The following is a 21,556-nucleotide window of genomic DNA, read 5'->3' on the forward strand; positions in this document are numbered from 1 at the left end:
CAGACATAGGTCCCTCTCAGGCTTCCACAGAAGCCTTCCCAGTCCTTGCTGTGTGCATCTCCACAACATGGCAGACAACTTGCCCAGGACAAGTGATATGAGAAAGAGGGGGAGAGAGAGTTTTGTCATAACCTAATTTTAGTAGATATATCCCATCAGTTCTGCCATATTATGTTCATTAGAAGCGAGTCACTAAGTCCTGCCTAAACTCAAGTAGAAGGGAATTAAGCTCCCCCTCTTGAAAGGAAGGAGTGTAAAGAATTTGTATAAAAGTGTGCTGTGTGCCTCTCCTTAACGCTGTGCTCAGTGATATCACATCGGCAATTTGGAATCAGCCACGGTGGGAATATTAATACCACAGAAATCAGCAAACACTCTAAATCAGATTTTACCACGTATGGAGAGCTGAGTGTCAAACATTTACCAGCACACCACTAAAAGGATATAAAGCTATGTGTTTACAGAACCTTTGTGGACTAGATCAGTTTTAGACATGGCTTTGGAAGGAGGGAATACAGGGTTTGGGATATAGGAAGAGATGGTTTCTGGGTTTGAAAATAGTGGAGGTGATGCAGGAAGTGAAGGTTTGGGGAGCTTAAATATGCTCATACAGATGTTCAGAAATAACACAAAAAACAGATCTCTTCCTTGCATGCGTGTGCATGCATGTGCATGATTTAAAGTGTGGGTGCACACTAGATTTAACTATGGGTACACAGGGTCAAACACATTAGACAGTTAGCATGCAAGATTTTCTATGTAGCAATCAGGATGGGTATATAACCTTTTACATAATTGCTTATGAAACCACAAAAGTAATTATGCTCCGGTGAAGCTGTCCTACACATAAAATTGCCCAGAAATTTAAAGACAAAGTTTTAATTCCTTTGAACTGATTCCTTGGTGTATGTGGTGTGTCCCAGAGCTTTGGTGAGCAGGAACTTTTCTCAAAAAGAAAACTTCCAGGATCACAGCATTTGAGATTTGAAAAGACTTCAGAAAACCCATAGAACAAACACTTTGTTGAAGTATGTTTGTCAATCAAACATCAAAATCAGAAATACCTGATATTCTTGTTAAAACCTGGAACATTGTTAACACCTGAAACCCATCGCAGACTTTCTGCATTGGTGGGGGATTGGGAATCTGCATACTTTACAAATTCTCTAGATGATCCGGCTGCACACAAATGAATCCAAATCTTTCATTTTATAGATAAAGAAAACAAACTTCTAAGATTCACAAAAATCTCCCTCAAGTGAGGCCACAGAGCTGGTGGGATTCCATCCATTTTCAAAAAAAGTTTAAAAAGAAATCCATAAAACTGAGATTTGGGAGAAAATAGAAAACACCCTTTGTTCGAAGAGAAGCTTAAGGGCAACAAGATTTCACTGAATCATATGTTGTTTATGTGTGTCATTACCAGTATATGGCCCACCTTGCCTCTATTTAGTGTGGTTACGTTAAATTGCTAACATGAAAATCCTAAACTTCTACTTCTGAAGTTATTGGCTTTGGCTACACTGTTTTCTTTTTCTAGATTTCCAAGATTGCTCTTTTGGGCATGATTTTAGAAATCTAAGTATAACTCTGGTTTCAACTTCTGGACCATGTAATCAAACTCAGACTGGTCATAGAGAAAAATATATGGTTCTTAGCTCTGCCTACATTGACAAGGATCATGGTGGCGTCCAAATTCAACTGAGTGGCATGTCTTTATAGTGGCAGCTTTTCCCAAAAAAATCCAAAAAAGAAGATCCATGCTGCTGTGGAAACGTAGACAGTCAGAGGGTTTTGAAACCAACCTCTCCAGCAGCATTTTTTTTTTGATCCAATAAAGTCATTTAAATATCTGGATTCTTTTCCAGGAGAAAGTTTTTATTCAGTGCACTGCACTGTTAGACAGGTGGAGAAAGAGTAAGTTAAGAAAAAAAATGGCTAACATGAAAAATCACCCACATGATGTCCAGTTTTACTGTTTGGTTGAAATATCCAATGGGTTATTTATTTATTTAGATTTGTGCTATTTTTTAATCCAAATGGCAACCTCTTCAGAATAACATCTGCTCCAGAGTTGTTCCAGGACTACAAATCCTGTGTAAAGGCTGGGTATTTAAAGCTGTAAATGATTTTATATTTTTGCAACAATTATGGGAATGGAGATCTTATCTTTCACCATCAGAGTTTTCTTTCTATAACAGGATTTGATCTTTTATTTTTTTCTTGGATGAAGACTCTCCAGCCCCATGCAAGCCTTTTAGATGACTGCACTCCTGGCCAACATCTTAATTTCAACCAGGTAGGAGACCCTGAGCCTGAACCACCCAGATAAGCTGTTCTGGAAAGATTTAACCTTAATATCAAACTAAATCCCTTGTCCAGCACTCCCCAGCGGCACTCTGTTTTCCCCACAGGAGTTAGAGAAGGGGGTAGGCACTGGCAGATGACATTATCTCATTTGTGCGTCCCCCCACCAAGAATCCAGGAATGTGCATAAATACAATTAAAGACAGTATCTACAAATTGATAGAATGCATTTTTAGTCTCTTAAACCTCTGAATCACAGTGCATTGTGTTCTGTTTCCAGCCAGACCTTGCAATCAATGAACATCCAACCCGTGGGTTTGTGTTTGGACTATCAATACAGTTATTAAACACACATCACGGGGAGAAGGCAAGCGGCTGCCAATACTTCTTTTGTGCTTCTTTTTTTCTACAACATTCTCTAGTTTTTGGAGCATCAGGATAGAAACCTGGTCGGCTTGGGATTGATGGCACATTAAAAGGCTGCACTAACAATCCCAGAGTGTTTTTTCCACAGGCAGTAATCACGGGTCTCTCAATGACAGCAACATATCCAGACCCAACCTTAGCTGTCATCCCACATGGGTCGTTCCGGCGCCATTTGGCTCTGACGTAGCTCCGAGCCCGCAAATCGTGCAGCTGCCCCCGGTTATCCGCAAATCCGGCCCGCGGCGCCGCCCCGCCCCGCCCCGCCCCGCCCGCGCGCCCGCGCGCCCCGCCCGGCTCCGCGCCACCTCCCCTTCGTCCCGTGCTCGGCGGCGGTGCGTCCTGCGGTCCGCTCACGCTCCGCGCTCGCTGCTTGGGTCTTCCCTCCGCTGCCTGCTCCAGGCCGCCGGGAGGCGAGGCAAGGGGACCCGCGGGCTGTGCGCCCCGAGGCGTCGGGCATACAGGAGGCCGCACGGGAGACGCGTGGCGCGATGGCCGGGCGAGGGGGCCGCGCGCTGCTGGCGCTGTGCGGGGCGCTGGCGGCCTGTGCGTGGCTGCTGGGCGCCGAGGCCCGGGGGCCCCGAGGGCCCCCGGCGGGCGCGAGGCGGCGCCGGCGGCCTCAGGAGGACGGCATCCCCTTCGAGTACCACCGCTACCCCGAGCTGCGCGAGGCGTTGGTGTCCGTGTGGCTGCAGTGCGCCGCGGTCAGCAGGATCTACACGGTGGGGCGCAGCTTCGAGGGCCGCGAGCTGCTGGTGCTCGAGCTGTCCGACAGCCCCGGCGTCCACGAGCCGGGTAAGGGCGCCGCGCTGGGTGGGCTGGCGGTGGGGGAGGAGGGAGAGGGGCACCCGGGGTGGAAGATGGGACGTGGAGGGAGGGATGGCGATGGGGATTGCCGTCACCTAGTCTCGGCCAGCCGCCCTCCCCAGCCTCGAGGCCCCCCCTTGGGTGAGCACAGGCCCGAGGGGCTGCGGCGGATGGAGGTAGGAGCGCAGCGAGCAAATCTGCGCGCCTGCAAACCCGCTGTCACCCCCACTTCGCTGTACCGAAGACCGCAGGGAATAACTTCGAGGCCTCTGCAAGGAGGTCGCCCTTCCTTGCAGACAGGAGTAGAACGATAAGGTGCAGAAGGCAGGAGCTTGGAGGAAATGAGGAAAAGTCAATTATCATTTGTTTCCTAATTTCCAGTTTATTGGTGCTGATGACTCCACGTACCCGCCTCTACCTGTATGTGCGCATTAGGTACACGCGCTGCTGGGATACTCAGAGAATGTTAAGGACCTTGGCAACACTGGGTGGTAGAGGGTGAGAAAGTGGCCTCTGGCAGGCATTCGGATCTTGAAACTGCACACAGTTTTTCTAAGGAAAAAGGAATATTCCATTTTCTCTGCTCTAACCCTTGGAGATGAGTAGTTTGTGACCAGGATTTTATTCCAACAGATGTTTCCATATGACCATCTTATGCATCTTCCTCCTGAGTGTGTTAGGGCACGTTTTAACTTATGTTAAATGTTATGCATTTGGTATTAATAAAGAGGTATTTTAAAAAATGTTCTTGGTGCTTCTTTTTCATTGCTTTTTGGAAATGATATAACTCTTAAGGCCTGGTCTTATGTCTTATGATCATAAAGGTACTGTTGAAGTTATCTGGGCTAATGACATTAGCATGGGATGCTTGGATTTTTGTTTTTAATGACAAAGAAAGCAAGAAAACAGGTAAAAATTCTCAGTGTAGCGCCAGGATAGTTTTATAATGATATTTATAAACTGAGAAGGGATGAAAATAGGTGATCGATGGAGACACTTTGATCCTGAAATGGAAATAGTATGGGTTGATAAATAATAAATCGTCAAATGGGAAATATCTCTTATCTTCAAATAATGTATACAAAAATGTGTGATTTTGCAGTCAAAACCCTAAAATCAGATCCTAGAAAACATTTTCAGTAATGCTCTCTAGCAGGATTCAGCATGTAGAATTGGAAATTTGGAAAATTAGTTTCGTGTTTGTATCTAAAGATAAAGAAAAATTTTAAATGTGACAACTCATTTTCAGTTATTTCAGATAATCAAAGTCAAGACATCCTAGGCTTAGATGAAGATAATCTAAATATTTGTGATTCTCCTGCCTACTTAATTAGAACCTTTGGTTATTCTGTTGTAGATTGCTCCTCACATTTTGTTAATTGTTTCTTCAAAGAGATTATATGAAAGCGAATGTTAACTTTTTGTTGTCTTGCTTCAAGTTTAGAAACAAAATTGTAAAGCGATATTACTGTTGGAATGCGATATGCTTTTGAAAATGAAAACCATAATTTTTTTGCTTAAATATCCGGAATGTATAGTCTGTCAAGATCTGCAGATCCCTCTCAGACTAGGCTCCATGAGGTAGGGCTGTATCTCCAGCACCCAGGCCGGGTCTGGCACATAGCAGACACTCAGGTCACATTAGGGAAAAAATGAATCAGTCATTTGCTGAATAACACAATGCCTTCAATGTTTTATTCCTTTTAAACACAAAATACACCAATTAAATTCATCTTAAGAAGGTGGACAAAGAAGTGTTTACATGTTAAATGAGGGAAACTAAGTTCATGGTATTACTTAATAAATAGAATACAAAATGTCTACCCATTGTATTTTTAAAGGTTGAAGTAAACTATTATGAGCAAACACTAAAAAACCACAGGGTGATTTCCCCCTCCACCACCTTTTTAGAGGAGATGAGCAGGTTGGAAATCTTCAGGGAACTAGTGTTAAAAAAAAATTCAACTGGGTAAATTTTAAAGATCTTATTGACTTTATTCAGTGATTCATGAATTAAATGTCATTCAGTCTAGCAGACAGAAAGGTGTTCTAAGATCTGTACAAAATGAAAGACTTTTATAGGCAGAAGGGAGCAGGAACAAGGAGGTTACACTAGGCAAAAGATGGGTTGGTTATCACAAGGTTACTTTCTTTTAGGGGTTGGCAGGGGTCCTTGATTACCTCACTTGTGCTGATCACAGGGTTCCTGATTGACTGGTTTAAGATTCCATTTCTGGGAGAACCAAAACTGTAATTAAGTTTCAGTTTGGTGATGTGGGACTTAGCATAAGGAACTCCATTTGGGGCCTATTGTCTGGTTTTTAACATTAGTGAATGCAGAGATCTGATCAGTATATGAGTTTGATAGCACTTGTGGGGATTAACTTTTTAGGAAGTTTTGAATGAAGGAAAGTATTCACCATTCTTAAATGGCCTTCATATTCGTTTTTAGATTAAAATATTTTAAGAAATGAGAAGGGAATTTCCATACTTATTTTGAGATAGAAATGGATGCAATCAGTGTGTTTTGAACCATCCACACACTGTAGATGGGGCAAGTTGTATGGGCTGTGCAGCGATACACAGGATGGTCCTTGCCCTGTCGGGGATTGAGAATTGGGAGGTTGGAGGACAGTGTAAAGGTGGTCAGTGCTGCAAGAAGGGAGTGGGGGGCCCAGAGAAAGGAGACTGCGAACGTTAGGTCAGGGCATTTGGTTATTGAAGAATAGATGACAAGAAGCCAGGAAATGTACAGATTAGTGAAATTTACCAATTCCAGTGTAGCTCATACAGATGTATGTTTTAACAGAGCCCCTGCTTTTGAAAGAGGGCAACTGTCTTCACTGTTTTCACATTATAAGTGTTTTGGGGAAGGTTAAAATAATGTTTCTGATGATACTATTCAGAAATAATATTTAGCTTAACGAATTCATTTACTTGACTAAAACTTTGATCAAGTTGCCCATATTCATTTTATCCTCCAACAAGAGAGAAGTGTCAGGTTTGTTAGTCCTCTTAGTCTAAATTCTTTTTCTGAACTTTAAAAAAATAGAGCTAATGTCTAAGTATTTATCATAATAGAAAAACTCTCCCAAAACAAAACAACATATATACATCAAGTCTTTCCCTGTGGTAGAAGTTGATGTGGTTAGATTTGCAGATTATGGACAGAGGGAGTTCCTGGATCCCACCAGCTCCCTTCCTGAGTGGGAAAAAGTGATCATTGGACTTGTTTGGTACCAGGCCATGGGCTGAATTTGAACTGATCTCCTGAAAGTGATCAATTCTCTCAGATATTCCACATTTGAATTCATCAAAAGGGAAAGAAAATTCTATTTGGAATTGGTCAGGGAGGAATATCCATACCTATTCTGTCTGCTTGATTCCTGACCAGCTGGACGTTGGGTCTCAGTTTTCATTTTGATCAGTTTGGAGGCCTGCACAAATCTACTGGAGGAGGGTGGTGGGTCTCAGCCATTCTCAGAAGAACTGCGCGTGGTATTGGCCCCAGTCTCATCTCCTCACACATCATGAATCTGGACGCCAGACGTGGGGCTGGGATGGAGCATTGGCTAAGATTGAGTCTCTGCTCTTGGGTATGTTCCCATGAGGTGTGATAACTGCCAAGCCTGATCATGTTTCCCATTTTTCTTTCTGCTTGCTTATATTTTATACATTTAAAATGTTTCTACACATAGGGACTCATGTTCTCAAACCCAAATATATGCGCTCCTAGGCATGCATAGCAATTATCGCAGTACTCATAAAAGAAGCCTTTCTTAATTTATGACTAAGCAATGGAATCTGTATTCCCAGACCAATCCTCCTAGGGTTAAACGTGAGTTAAGATTAGTTTGTTTAAAACACTAATTCTTTCACGTGTAGTTTAAGATTGCTCTTGGGGAGAAAATCTGATTTATAGCTAAAATGTTATCTTAGAAACATTCTTTAGGGCATAGATTTTCCTCTCTCAAAGGCTGGAATGATTATTTTGGACTTGTTCCTCCCCAAACATGTTCACATTTAAAGTGTATGAATGCCAGTGTGCATTTGCCAAATATCGTGAGCAACATTAAATGCTGGCAAAATTTCTATACAACTCAAAAAAAAAAAGTGGGGTTTTGGTTATTTCGTATGGCCTCTTTTAATACCAGATTAGTGTGAACTAGTGGGCAATGATTACAGCTGAGTAGCACCTTATAACTGGTGAATATTGACATTAGATTGTGGAGAAGGATCTAGATATACCACATGTGGTCAAGAGTTATTTTTAGACCCAAGTGAGTCAATGTAGCTCTTGCCAGAAATAATGTACTTGATTGACTTGTGATTGGCTAAAGGAAGAGAGGAAATTGAGCTGGCCCCTAACGTTATATCCTGTACTCAGACAAAGTAAGTGTCTTTCTATGGAAACTGATTTGAGAGGTGGCAAAGGAATCATCTGCCCGCATCTCCCTCATTGTGTAGCACAGAGGATATTCCAATACCCACCTTTACCGTTCTTTGGGAAAGATATTTTTGACAAATACAAAAACAGCTCCAGTAAGAAACGGTGATACATAAACCAGCTTTCCCCAAAGTGTATTCGATGGAACGTTAGTTCAGCTTGGTTTGAGAAGGATTAAGTAAACAAAGATAAACAGGTTTATATATTGCAAGACTTATCAGAGCCTTTAATATACTAATGTATGTTTCAAACCTCCAACTTAGATGTTTGCTGTACAGTATTTTCCAATCTTTTTCAGCATGGAACTCCCTTTTATCCCCCAAGGAGCTTATTTTGTACCTGGTATTGCACTAGTTAGAGAAGCACAGCACTAGCTCATTATTATTCATTATCATATTTTGAAGGATTGATTTGGTAATTCTGTAGCAGAGACACTCAAATAGGGAGTTCCTTAGGGGTGGGGAGCATATGTTTTCCATTTTTTTGCCCATAAACAGCTGACTTATTGATTTATGTAGAGTAAGCTCTTAAGTTATGCTTATTGAATTGAGAGCATGATTTTTGAGGCAACGAGGCATAGGACAGATGCTTTCGATTGGAAAGATTAAAGTGACAAGTGCATTACCATTGTTTTATTGTTACGTAGCTTCATGCTTTTAACTTCTGTGTACCTCCTTTTCTTGTCTATAAAATAGGAATACTTTAAAAACTCAAACCTCACAGGGCTGCTGTGAGGCCAAAGTAGTATAGAAAAGAATTTAATGCAGTTGCTTTCATCTGGTTATTAAGAACATGGGGTAATTTGTTGAAATGTTTCTTCCCAACTGGAAGTTGGTCTGGAGTGTGCTCCATCAGCTTTCATCATTGGGAGGGGGCCTCCTTGGTGTGTCATCACAGGAGACCTTGGATGCTTCCCTGTTCCAGTGGAAGCCCATCTGCACAAGCCCGGCAGGCAGCCCTAATGGACTTCTACCCTCTCATCGTCAATGTTTCCTTGTTCACAAACGTTTGTCTTCTATCGATTTTTAAAATGTAGGACATTCCTGCTTTGCTTCAGCGTGACATCTTATTTTGCTTCATTCAATGGAAACAGTGTAAGTGCTCATCGTTATTTGATGAACTATATCTTCAGGTAGCTAAACAAATCTAGGGCAATTCCAGCATTTACTTTGGCAAACTAACTTATTTTTCTGAAGAATTTATAATAAAACTGCTCAGGTCCTGACTACTTTATTCTTTTACTGACTCAGTGTAAGTGAAAGATCTTCGAAACCTCCTTTCTCACCCCTCCCTAATTTTCTTACCCCTACTGGGGTCTTTTCTTTGTGTTTCCACAGTTCTTCGAAGAGAGGTGAGGTAGCATCAAGGTTTACAGTATATGCTTCAATGTCAGGGGACCTGAGTTTAGATCAGGGCTTCCTATTTTAAACTAAATGTTCTTGGGCAAGTCACTTAACTTCTCTCAAAGCCCCAGATTCGTCACCTACAAAATGACAATAATGTGATGATTAAATGAAGTAGTAAATGTAAAGCTCTTAAGTAAGTATGTCAACAATTATTATTATCTCTATTATGGCATTTTCTGTTGTTGGTATACGTGTTCCCCCAGTAAGCTGTGAGATCCTTGTGGTCAGGAGTTGTATTTTGCACATTTCTTTATCCCAAATGTCTAGTTCTATGCTTAGGACATAGCAGCCACTCAGTGAATGTTTGTGGAATAATTGAAATTTCTCAAACAGGCAAGAATGGGCATCACAAAACAAAGCTGTGTTGAAGTTCGGTGTTGAGTTAATACATGTTAGCAAGCCAGAAGCATGATATCAAGAAAGGATAGAAATGGTATTTTCCTTATGTGAACACTTGTATTTTGTTGTGATGCATCCGGTTTTGCATAATGGAGAAATCCATCTACTGCATGTCTTTTCGAGTGTGTTTATTGTAAGTGAAGTAGTTTGAGGCTCGTTTCCTCTTGGCCTCTTTCCTCTTGAGACATTTTATTGATAGAAAGTTAAGCTGCTTTTTAAGCGTTAAATAAAAGTTCTGAAGATAATTAGTAAAAATTCACTTAGTAAAATTTTTGGCTTTTAAGATATCTATTCTGATTCCTTAGTATGGCTGTTTTACACATAGAAGCCATACATCTCCAGGTTTTAACTTTCCTTCCCTCATGAAAATGGCATTCAAATCATGCACTTGAAAATGCTGAAGAGGAGGAGATTTATCTGAAAGTTAGCTGATGGGTCAAATGAGCTCAAATTTGAGACATGTTTAAATTTGCTCTTTCCTTCCCATCTCATTAATTACAGGAATTGCTGCCAGTCCATTGCTCTGCAAATGTTTCTTTTGAAATTCAGGGTGTGGTGTTTTGTAGGCCTTCCAGCAGCCAGCTCTTTCTAATACAATGTGGCCTCAGAGAAGAGACTGTGTTGCCAGTACCTCTTACTATGTTCCAATGCTTTACCTACAACTTTAACTGTCCCTACGTAGTAACTTTTAGGGTGGCTCGTGTAGAGAATTACAAAGTTGATTCTTAAACAAAAATAAATAAGTTAATTATGATAATAAACCCTGAAACAACTTTCTACTACGGGTAAATATTTTGTTATTTTAATAGAAATCTGTTTACTATGAAATCACTCTGAGCATCATAGTTCAATAATAATAATGCCATTCACTTTAAAGCTGTTTGAGTTCAAACAGAAGCTGTTTATTTAAAAAGTGGATACAGATTACTTATTTTTTAAATGGGATCTTTAACTTAAATCCAGGTTCTAAAAAAATCCCTTGCTGTGGTGATTCATGTCAAGGTAATTGGGAAAAGCAACAATTATCTCATGTATTTGCACATGCAGGCAGCTACTCAGATGTTCAGATCCCAAAGTGATGCCACCAGAATGGGCCTACACAATTTCCCTTCCTGCGTAGCCTAAAGTATTCAAAACCAGAAAATCTTCCTTCACTGCCATTCTGTAATTTTTCCCCAAGAAATATCTTGTTTCTAGAGCTCAGTTCAGCAACTTGTACAAATCATAAGCTTTGACCATGAGTTCAGGGTAGGAAAACTTGAATATACAGGTTGGACCATCACATCCCTGACCAATGTCCTCAGTACTGTTATTTTTTTTTAGATAACTTCTTTTTTTTTTGCGGTACGCGGGCCTCTCACTGCTGTGGCCTCTCCCATTGCGGAGCACAGGCTCCGGACGCGCAGGCTCAGCGGCCATGGCTCACGGGCCCAGCCGCTCCGCGGCATGTGGGATCTTCCCGGACCGGGGCACGAACCCGTGTCCCCTGCATCTGCAGGCGGACTCTCAACCACTGCGCCACCAGGGAAGCCCAGTACTGTTATTTTTATTTTCCTAGCCAAGGGGTAATTTTTAAAACAACCTTTTCTCATAACCTTTATAAAAATTGCTGTGTATCATTCTAAGCTAAAATTGACTTTCCAAGAGGAAAAGAAGCTGTAGGCTTTTGTCTATATAGCTAGTACTGTCAATTTAATTTAGGGAATAGTTAACAAATGCCCACTCTGTATATGCTATTTTACTCTATCTGCCGGTCACCCTTTTAAGCAGTTCCTTTGCATATTGAAATATGTATTTGGGTACTGGTCTTGGATTCACTCTTTCGCATGTTGAGCTTAACTGACGTGTTTTATAACCAGTGGACATATCCCTTGATTCTACAAAATATATGCTGCATATAGATGCAAGGGTCAAATAGTTCCCTATACTATTCTTGATGTAGCAGATATAAAGACAGTATCTGTAGGTGAAACTACTGGGAATGTTAGACATTTGCAAAATAAAATGTTTTTTTGCCCTTTTGTGTTTTAGGTGTGGTGTCGGACATCTGATTTTAAAGTACAACAGATCTATTGAAATAGTTCTATTTGTCTTAAGTCGTGACATTGTTCAGCATAATTTTTAAAAATTTTATTGGAGAAAACCAGTGTTATTCATTGTGGGAACTCAGTAAATGTCAGGCCAGATTCTGCACATAATCAGCATCATGGGAATTAAGTTAATGTACTTTTGGAAACAGCACTAACTCTACGTAATCAGCAGAACCTATACAGCAAAATATATAGAGAGAAATTGCTTGTTAAATGTATTTTCTGGAGTCAAATTCAGTTTTTGGAAGATGTTAAAGCAATACAAAATATAGGTAGATATTTCTCATGTGAATATTTTATAGATGTATCGTGACTAATGCTATATTGACACATGGACTGAAATACTGTATAGACATGTAGGTTTTGTCTACGTCTTGATGACAGCAGGATAATCATGAGTGGAGCCGTCATTTTACAGTATTTTAAATTTCACTTGCATCTATAAAATACCCTTCAATTTAGTTGTTTTTACTTCTTTCTATAGCTTTTATCAGGAATTGAAGAATTTTCTCTTTTATAAGTGGCTTATATGGAAAAAATCATTTCTCAAAAGTTTTTTTCTTTCAGAAAGTTTTCTTGGGCTCTTGTTGCCTTCTTTAAGTATGGTCAGATATTCCACCAGGATTTTAAATATTTGGCCAAATTTGCCTTTACTTTCACAAGGATTCTGACTGGGTACCCACTGAGGCGGGTTTGGAGACCCTAACAGATGGATGTGGCCCTGCCTGTTCTGCTCCCCCGTACCCCTCTGCTTCCCCCTCTTCTGTGGGTATTAGAATAAGAAAGGGTCATTGCCTGGGTGTCAGCTGGGAGGCTTTCATCTGATAAATGTGGGTCATGAACCCACTGGGACATGTGTTGGCTCATTTGTCAGCCATTTACTCGATGGTTCCCCATAAACAACCTCGTTTAGTCCTAAATGAACAGCTTTTTCATACCTATCACAGGTGAGGAATTAGATAATATTTACCTTTATGGGGACTTAAAGATGCAGGAAGAGTCTGCCTATTGTTGAAAAGTATTTAAAAGAAAAATTAGAAATGTGGATTTTCTTGTTTTTTAAAGATCTTGTCACAATGATCTTAATTCCCTCTGAAAAGGTACATAAATTGCTGATATTTATGGTGTTATTAATGTTTTGGAAAATCTTGTGAGTCTTAAAATATGCACATTTTGGTTAAGTCTGTGTAGTCATCCCTCATTATCTACAGGGGATTGGTTCATATGTGTGAGTTATACACAATCTTACTGTATCTCTCAAACCCACATTAGTGCCTCATTTGCTCTTCATTGGTACCTGTGGACTGGCCTGGAGAAACTTCGTTGACAGAGTATATTAATTTCACTTCAGTGTCCACATGGGGGGCTGTATGTTGAGGACAATGCTAAGCCTTGCACGAGTGGTAAAAGCCATGAACTATGTGATAAGTGTTTTTAATATTTTTGAGACCTCTTTTCCATTATTTCTAGATTTTTTGGTGTGCTTTTCATAGTTGATTCAAATTCCTGGATAGATGGGAGTTGGGGGCACCTGGTATTCTAATAAACCATTTCCCCTTCTCTTTGTACTCTACTTCAGTTTGCACAAACTGTATTTTAAAAAGTGACATGTAACTTTTAGGAACATCAAGCATTTTTCCTGAATAGTTTTAAAACTTGTATTGTTGCTGTTGTTATTTTAACATTGAAGCTGAATCGCTGGCAGCGGTAATTCTATGACCTGTGTGCACAGGGAGAGGGAATGAATGAGAATGTGTTTCTGAAATGAACGTACAGGGGGTGAGACTGGCTGGTATTTTCCCCAAACTTATAGAATAAAGGTAAAATGTTTTATAGTCTCTGTAAAGACAGTAGCATAAGCAAAACATTCATACACCTACCAGCATTTCCAAGAGGCCAAGAAGGCTCTCCTTTATAGCCCATACCACATTTTCCATGATGTCCTCAGTTCCCAGACCAAGGTAGTAACACTTTATTATTTTTAGACCCTACTAACAACTTGCAGGTATAAATCACCCTAATTGGACAAATCACCAAGAAAACTAAAGTCATTCATTCACTAGACATTTGGAAACACCAGATAGAAATGCTTTTAAATCAGTTCACGTTTAGAAATCAAACTCTTTTGAGTACTGCAGGTCAGAACGAAGTACATCTTTCATTACTGGTGTGTGTTATTATATTTGTAGTTCGAATGTACTTCACAAGAGTTGCCAAGTACCTGCTATATTAGTGACATTTTGCAAATTGAAGAGATACTTACAAAAGGAGCAACAAACAACAGTATTTTACAGAGTACTTAAGATGAAGATATTAATTCAATTTCCACAGGAAGTTGAGAGACATCATCAAAGGAGGGCTTTCAGAAGGAGGCGGGGACTTGAGCAGGTCTTAAAGGATGAACCACGTCTGGAAAGTAGAAGAGAGGACTTCATTCTATGCCAGTGTAAGATCATTCATGCTTCTTGTGTGTTTTTCTCCACTATCCCCCATAGCGGTGACATACCAATATTCAGTAAGTATTGTGACAGATAATTACATTCCATTAACATGTGAAATTTCCACCTTGTTAGAGAGAATATAGTTTTTAGGGTGTTGTCCTTTAGGGTTGATTTCCCTCATCATAAGAGTAAAACTATTTGGGATGGAGATTATGATATATATATATATATATATATATATATATATATAATGATATGGCTATATATAATATAAATATAATGATATGAAGCATATAATGTATATTATATTGTAATAGGCAATAATTGATTACAATTCCTTTTCCCCTCTAGGTAGCTGTTATTGAACTCTCTCTTGAAGGCATGGAGTAAAAAGATGTCAAGTAATTTTGATTTTATTAGGCCAATTCCCAGCAGTTATATACTGCTCAATTCATGTTCTGTTTTGATTATGCATTTCAAAAACTGTATTTAACAAAAATAAGAACCACAGTAAGAAAGTGCTATAGTCTGAGTTATTGAAGGAGGATGCAGCCCATAGCTGCATCCATGCCCCGCAGCCACTCCAGAGCATTCATCTAGCTGCTCTTGTCTAACACTTATATACGACCATGTAGTTTGTTGGATGCTTTTGGGAGAAAAATTCACTATGCAGAAATGTTTATTATTTAAAATTTCCAACTATACATTTTTGATTAGGGTAAATTTATTTTGAATCACTCCTTGTGTTAAGCCCAGTTTTCATTAATGTTACATAGAACTGTGAACATTGAATTATAGTTTTTTTTTTCCTAGCTGGAAGGAACACTTTTATAGATGAATAAATTTTTAAACATAAATTAAAAAAAAATAAATTTTATTTACTTTAAACATATTTTAAACAAATTTATGTTTAAAACAAATTTTAAACATAAATTAAAAAAAAAATAAATTTTTAAGAGATTTTAAACAACCTGCTCGAGCTTGTGTAGCCTCGGAGGAGGCTAGAACCCATTTCCTGATACAGGAAGTTGGGCATTCTTTTCAGAATATTCCTCACAGCAATGTATACAGATGGGGGATAAACATAACTTCTGTGGCCCTTGAGGGTCATGAATTATTTACGTGGACTGAAGTCTGTGAGGGAGTGTACAGGAATGTAACTTATCAGTGTGTTTTCAATTTCTTAGAGCAGTTTCCTGACCTATGTGCTGTAATGGGTATGGATGTTTCCAGGTGGAGGGACCGGGCCTGGGTGGCGGGAGAGTATGTTGAGTGGCAAAAAAATCCAGAAAGGATTGAAGTAAATCACTTTAGTATACTGTAAATATATACAGAAAATATTATTTTTCTTGGCAGTAGAATCCTCTCTCAAGGAAGAAACAAGCTTTTGTTGAAAGGCTGTTCTGATGAACTCCTTTGAGGTCTGGGCCTTCAGGGCTCAGGAATGGGCTAAACTTACTCAGTTTAAATACATAAAAATATTGAATAAAAAGAAGAGGCATATTTTCAGAGACTGGGTGGAGAGTCAGAGAGGGAGAAAAAGACTTAATGGCTGGTGGCTTACAAGAACTTTGGGGATAACAGACATGTTGAATGGTGACGTCACAGAATCTTCTATGCTCTGTGATGCTTTTGTGGTAGATTGCTTTGGGAGATGGGATGAAGTACTTAATCTTGCTTCAAGATTGGCAAAACCAGAGGTTGTCCAAGGAAGGACAGTTACACAGAAGTTATAAAACAAGAACTTATTAACCTTATTAATAAAGATCAGATATATACTATACTATAGTGCTTCCTAGAAGACATAAAGGCAATTTTTTTGGAATGTCAGCCAGACATCCCCCATCTCACTGACCATTTACAGTGAAATCCCACATTCCTGAGTTGTGTATTCCAAATTGGAATCCTGATCCCAGGAGAATGTAAACACTGGGAGAGAGCCTTTAGGTTATGGTTTGTAAGCCAATTCGAGGTTCGTGTGTGCCAAGCAGAATGAATTATATGTTGGAGATTAGGGGCATGGAGTATAAATAACTTAAATTGGGTGAGGTTTCCTTTCAGGAAAGTAGTGCTCATGTTGACCTGTTCATGTGTCTGCATTAAATTTTAATGTTAAAAAAGTTATTTGTGCTAAAGAGGATTACGTATTTGTTCAGAATTTTTCCACACCAACGGTCAGCATACAGTTTCTTAAAGAACTTTCTTTCCATATTTGTGAATCCTTTATAAAACATTACTATGGTATAAGAATTATTGATATATTACATATCTAACAAACAGCCTATATTAAAAGAATAAATATGTATAGGAACGATACCTGGAATAAAGCACCTCCTTAAATTATTGTTCAGGGGCTTCCCTGGTGGCTCAGTGGTTGAGAATCTGCCTGCCAATGCAGGGGACACGGATTCGAGTCCTGGTCTGGGAAGATCCCACATGCTGTGGAGCTACTAGGCCCGTGAGCCACAACTACTGAGCCTGCGCGTCTGGAGCCTGTGCTCTGCAACAAGAGAGGCCGCAATAGTGAGAGGCCCGCACACCGCGATGAAGAGGGGCCCCCGCTCGCCGCAACTAGAGAAAGCCCTCGTACAGAGACGAAGACCCAACACACACACACATACACACACACACACACACACAAAAGTATAAGTAAGGTAGAAAATAAAGTTTAACGATGAAATAGAAAGGCTAAAAACAAGCGTATTTAAATGTTGTGAAAATAAAACGAGTATACTTTTTCTCCCTCATACTTAAATAATGCTTAGTATATGTCAAGTACTGTTTAAAGGTTTAACTCATCTGATCCTCAACCCCTATGGAGTTGATACTATTATTAACCCCATTCTATAAATTAGGAAGCTGAAGCACAGAGAGAGAAGTGATTTGTTCCCTTACCTGAGAGATCATGGGCTTATAAGTGGCAAAACCAAGATAAGAAAAATATATTTATATATAGCTACATTGTTAAATAAATACAAAAAATCAGTGCGTTAGATACCATTTGCTTCATCCCCTTTCCTTCTTCTGAATTGTCTCCTTTCTTCTTGCCTTTCTCCCTTTCCTTTTTGGAGAATTCTTCTTACCATGTGATTTGAGTGGGAGTTGCTGCCATGTTCTAAGATACCCTGTCTCCTTGCTTCCAAAGTAAGCCTCCTTTCCACACCCCCCCATCATATCTTGATTCTACAATATATTTCCAAACATTATTTCAGATACCCTGCATTTTCATGAGGTAAAACAAGATCATCTCCCTTGGGGAAAATTATCATTTCAACTTAAAAATGAGGCTGTATTAAAAGTAAGATTTAATTGTTACTTTGAACATTCATATTAGGTATCTTAGGTAACAATAGGAATGTCATTCTGGTCTTTCCACATTATTTATTTTTTTGATTATTCTCTTGAATCAGATATAATAACAGACTGATAAGAGTATGTACCGGTGAAAAATTTCTAAGTAACATTTGTCATTATATTTAGAACTGTTAGCCTGCAAGTATATGCACATACACACACCCCTTTAAATGGAGTGTGTTTATCTAGGAAGTCAATAAAGTTAGAAACTGAATGTACATAAATATTTTTAAATGGAAGGGCAAATGGCTTTTCATAGGTAGACCTGATTTGAGATGAGTGAGAAGATCTAGGCAGTTCTTTTAGCTGAAGTATCTGATCATAAGCTTGGAGGATACTGGAGTTTTAAGACGGGTGGCCCATTTATCTTGAAAATCCAATATTTTTTCTGAACTAGGTGTTGCCATGGTGACAGAAAGGCTTAGCAACTGAAGACTAATTTCATTGGTTGAGTGTCTGCAGACTTGCTTGTTGAGTAGCATTAATATGTTGCCTCCTGCTGTTTTGTTATTGAGGAGACCATCTGGCATTAGCCGTATTTAAAGGTACAGTTCTGTTGGACAAAGAATACCGGGTGACACACACTGAGGTGTTAAAAATAGGTTTTGCTGGCGTTCATTGTTTTAACTAGTCAGTGACTAAGAAGTTCTACTTCAAATCACTGCCTATTATAGCCAATTAGTAATTCATAATTCTAGGCTATGACACTAGGAATTAAAGGGCTTTACTTTTGAGCTTGCTTATGTTATACAAATTTAATTGTTTAAATATACACCTTTACGTGGTCACATTATTTTTGATGTACCTGAAAATGGACCCATTCAATAAAATGTTCTCTCACATTGCATGTCCATAAACTATATAGTTAGAGATATATTTTTCAAAATAATGATTACTAAGGATGCTTAATATGTCAGAGCATGAATAGTCAGTTTTTCTTTTGTATTTGAGGGTGATAAACATAATGGATTTTCAAGTAAGGAATGAAAAGATGTCAAGTGCATCTGTTACACAAATGACAACTATCCATTCTAAATAATAAATAGCTGTTGTGTGTCTATTAAGAGACATACCCTAATTTTAAGGAGCTTCCAAAATAGTAGGGAGGATAATGTACATGTTATGTACATGTTATGATAATCAAGACAGAATATGTCTTAAGGACTTGCAGTGCCATAGAAATACAAAGTTGAGTTTGAGATTAAAGAATGACGTGGGACATTCAGTAAGGATACCAAGAAGTCCCTGTGGAAGAAGTGGGGCCTGATTGGCCAGAATCTTAGCCAGTGTAAGATGAAGGGAGAATTCTAGAAGAAGCAGTAGCATTCATTAAAGTTATAACCCCCACCTCTCTAAGAGTGGATTCCCACATAATGTGCAGTGAATACTGACAGAACACTTTGTGTCTAGAGCTTACTGCATGTGTAGTAGAAGCAAAGTCTTAACAGGTAGGCTCTAACCATACCTTGACTACCAGGCTGAGGGTTTAGATGTCATCTGTGTGGCAATTTGTAGAAAAGAAAACGTACAGATCGCTGGTTTACAAAGAAGGTAATGTGCAGTTTTGACAGGTTTGGTGATGTGTTGTGGACCAACTACTGGAGAGAGATGTATGGTCCTTCGTTTGAAATGAGGATCTTCATTTTAGGAGAAAGTTTTGAGGACAGAGGAAAAGATTTCAGACTCATTTGTGTGACTGGTGAAGGTGAAAGTGGTGATAGTGGATGAGACCACGAGGGAGAGAGAATAAACAAAAGAGAGAAGGTGTCTCAGGGCAGAAACTTAGGATATATTGATGATTTTAAGGTTAGGAGAGGTAGATGAGAGCAGAGAGTAGTCAGAGAGATAGGGACAATTGATAAAATTCAGTGCCTCAAAATCACGGCAAGAGAGAGTTTCAAGGGCTAGCGGCGTAGGACAATGCAGATGCTGTGGAAGTGGTTGAAGCAGAGGACACTTATTCTCTGCCTGAGCTGGTTGGAAATCACTGGTGCCATTTGGGGAAGCAGTTTCAGTAGAGTTGAGAGGAAGGAGCCAGACAAAGGAAGAAGGAGGAAGTGGGGGGTGGATTCCCCTCCAACAGTAACCTTTTTGTTACCCATCAATCAAACCAAAGTTCTTGAAAGACTAGTCTCTCTCTCTCTACCTCTTCATCGCACATTTCATTCTGAACGCACAGCAGTGTGTCTTGCACTGCATCTCTCTATTGAAACTGTTTGTATGAAGGGCACAGGTGACCTCTTTACAGGGTGTCCATGTGTCCTGGTTTGCACGGGACAATTTTCCATGGTCCTGGGATATTTGCTAATAGAGCCCTCTTTCACTTTGAAAACTGTTCAGGTTTGGATGATAAGTTCTGAGTCACCCTAGCTCTTAACCAACAATTCCAGTGAGCGGTTTTCAATCTTGACCTTACTTGACCTTACTTAATTTTTTTTGCTTTGTGGGTTGATCGTGCTCCTTAACTGTGACTTGAAATTCCTTTTCTCTGACTTGTGCTGGGTAAGTCTCCTGGTTCTCCTCACATCTTCTCAGTATTTTCCGAGCTCCCCTTTTGCTCAGAATTCTGTTCCTGTTTTTTCTCTTTTTATTATACTCCCTCTCTGTGGACAAGCTCATTCTTAGAGATAGGTACAGCTAACCATAAGACAATAACTGCAAAATATCACTCTAGTTTCTCTTCTTGAATTTCAGATTTGCATATTCATCTGCCCAGTGGACAGTTTCGCTGTAAGTGAAATTCAACACGTGGGCAAGAATTTGAGTGTTGGAGTAAGACAGACATAGGTTGCCAGCTGTGCCATTTAGTTGCTTAGAAACCTTGAAGAAGATATTTAATCTCTATGTGGCTCAACGTTCATTCTGTAAAATCAGGAAACCTCTCACACACACATTTATGTAGGGAGAGAATGAGATAGCACATGTAATGTGCTTTATGTCGTTCATGGCACATGATAATCTTTAGTAAATAATGGGGACTGTTATTATTCCCCAAACCTTATTGTCTTACCATATATCCCACCTTGATGAAATGTAGAACACCTACCTATCTGAGTGGAGGAGGGTCCATGGTTGCGGGAACACAAAATATTTTTGAAAAGACTGAGTGTTACCACAGTATGTGAGACCCTGAAAGCTGGACAAAGAAGCTTAGAGACAATGGTGGATAATAGGGGCATCTGTAAGCTTTTAAGTATAGGGGTGGCTCTATGAAAAGTGGTGTTTTACTAAACTTAGTTATTTTATTATCAAGCCAGATGTATTAAAAGTTGGGACAGGGAAGAGGGCCAGGAGGCTGTTGAAATAATAGTGGCATAATTTGATGAGGACTTAGAAGAGGGTGGTGACAGTGGGATAAAGAGGAAAAGATAGGTAGGGGAAGGTGATAAATCTGTAGATTACTTTTTTTCATATCAGTTTTCAGAAGACGATAACTTCATTGATATATTTATTAAATATTTAGTAAAACTTCATTATAGATCAAGATATCATGACTTTTTTGAGCCACTATATGTGTGAGAGAGAAGGAGAATGTGTAATAATGATGGAAAATGTCTTCAGCCGGATTCACCCACTGTTTACTTAGGTGTTAATTTGCCTCTTCATATCTTGCATGACTTTTGTAAATGACTGTTTCCAGTTGTGATGTCTTTATTATTCTTACAGTTACAGAGACTTCTCCTGATACATAATTCACTTTTGGAGGATATTTGTACCTCAAGTGATTCTGGTCTGTTACATGTTGCCATGTGAGTTAAGATATAGACTTTGAGATATATCACAGAAAGATTTATCTCTACTGAAGAGGAGGAATGATTCAATATGGAAATCTAATAAATTTGGCAAGTTGAAGAATGGAAAGGAGAAAACTACCGATGTCTT

At 39.4% G+C, this 21,556-nt stretch overlaps 1 protein-coding gene across 1 annotated transcript in view; it reads left to right on the top strand.

Moving 5' to 3' along the window:
• The first annotated feature begins 3,036 nt into the window (after positions 1 to 3,036).
• The window catches only part of CPE (carboxypeptidase E), a 108,946-nt gene continuing 90,426 nt past the window's right edge, over positions 3,037 to 21,556 (top strand). The window contains exon 1 of the mRNA XM_067736573.1: positions 3,037 to 3,525. Within this exon, the coding sequence (XP_067592674.1) occupies positions 3,222 to 3,525 (304 nt within the window). The 5' untranslated portion in view covers positions 3,037 to 3,221. The remainder of the gene's footprint in view (positions 3,526 to 21,556) is intronic.

This window comes from Pseudorca crassidens, chromosome 4 (genome assembly GCF_039906515.1).
Source record: "Pseudorca crassidens isolate mPseCra1 chromosome 4, mPseCra1.hap1, whole genome shotgun sequence".
Taxonomy (NCBI): Eukaryota; Metazoa; Chordata; class Mammalia; order Artiodactyla; family Delphinidae; genus Pseudorca; species Pseudorca crassidens.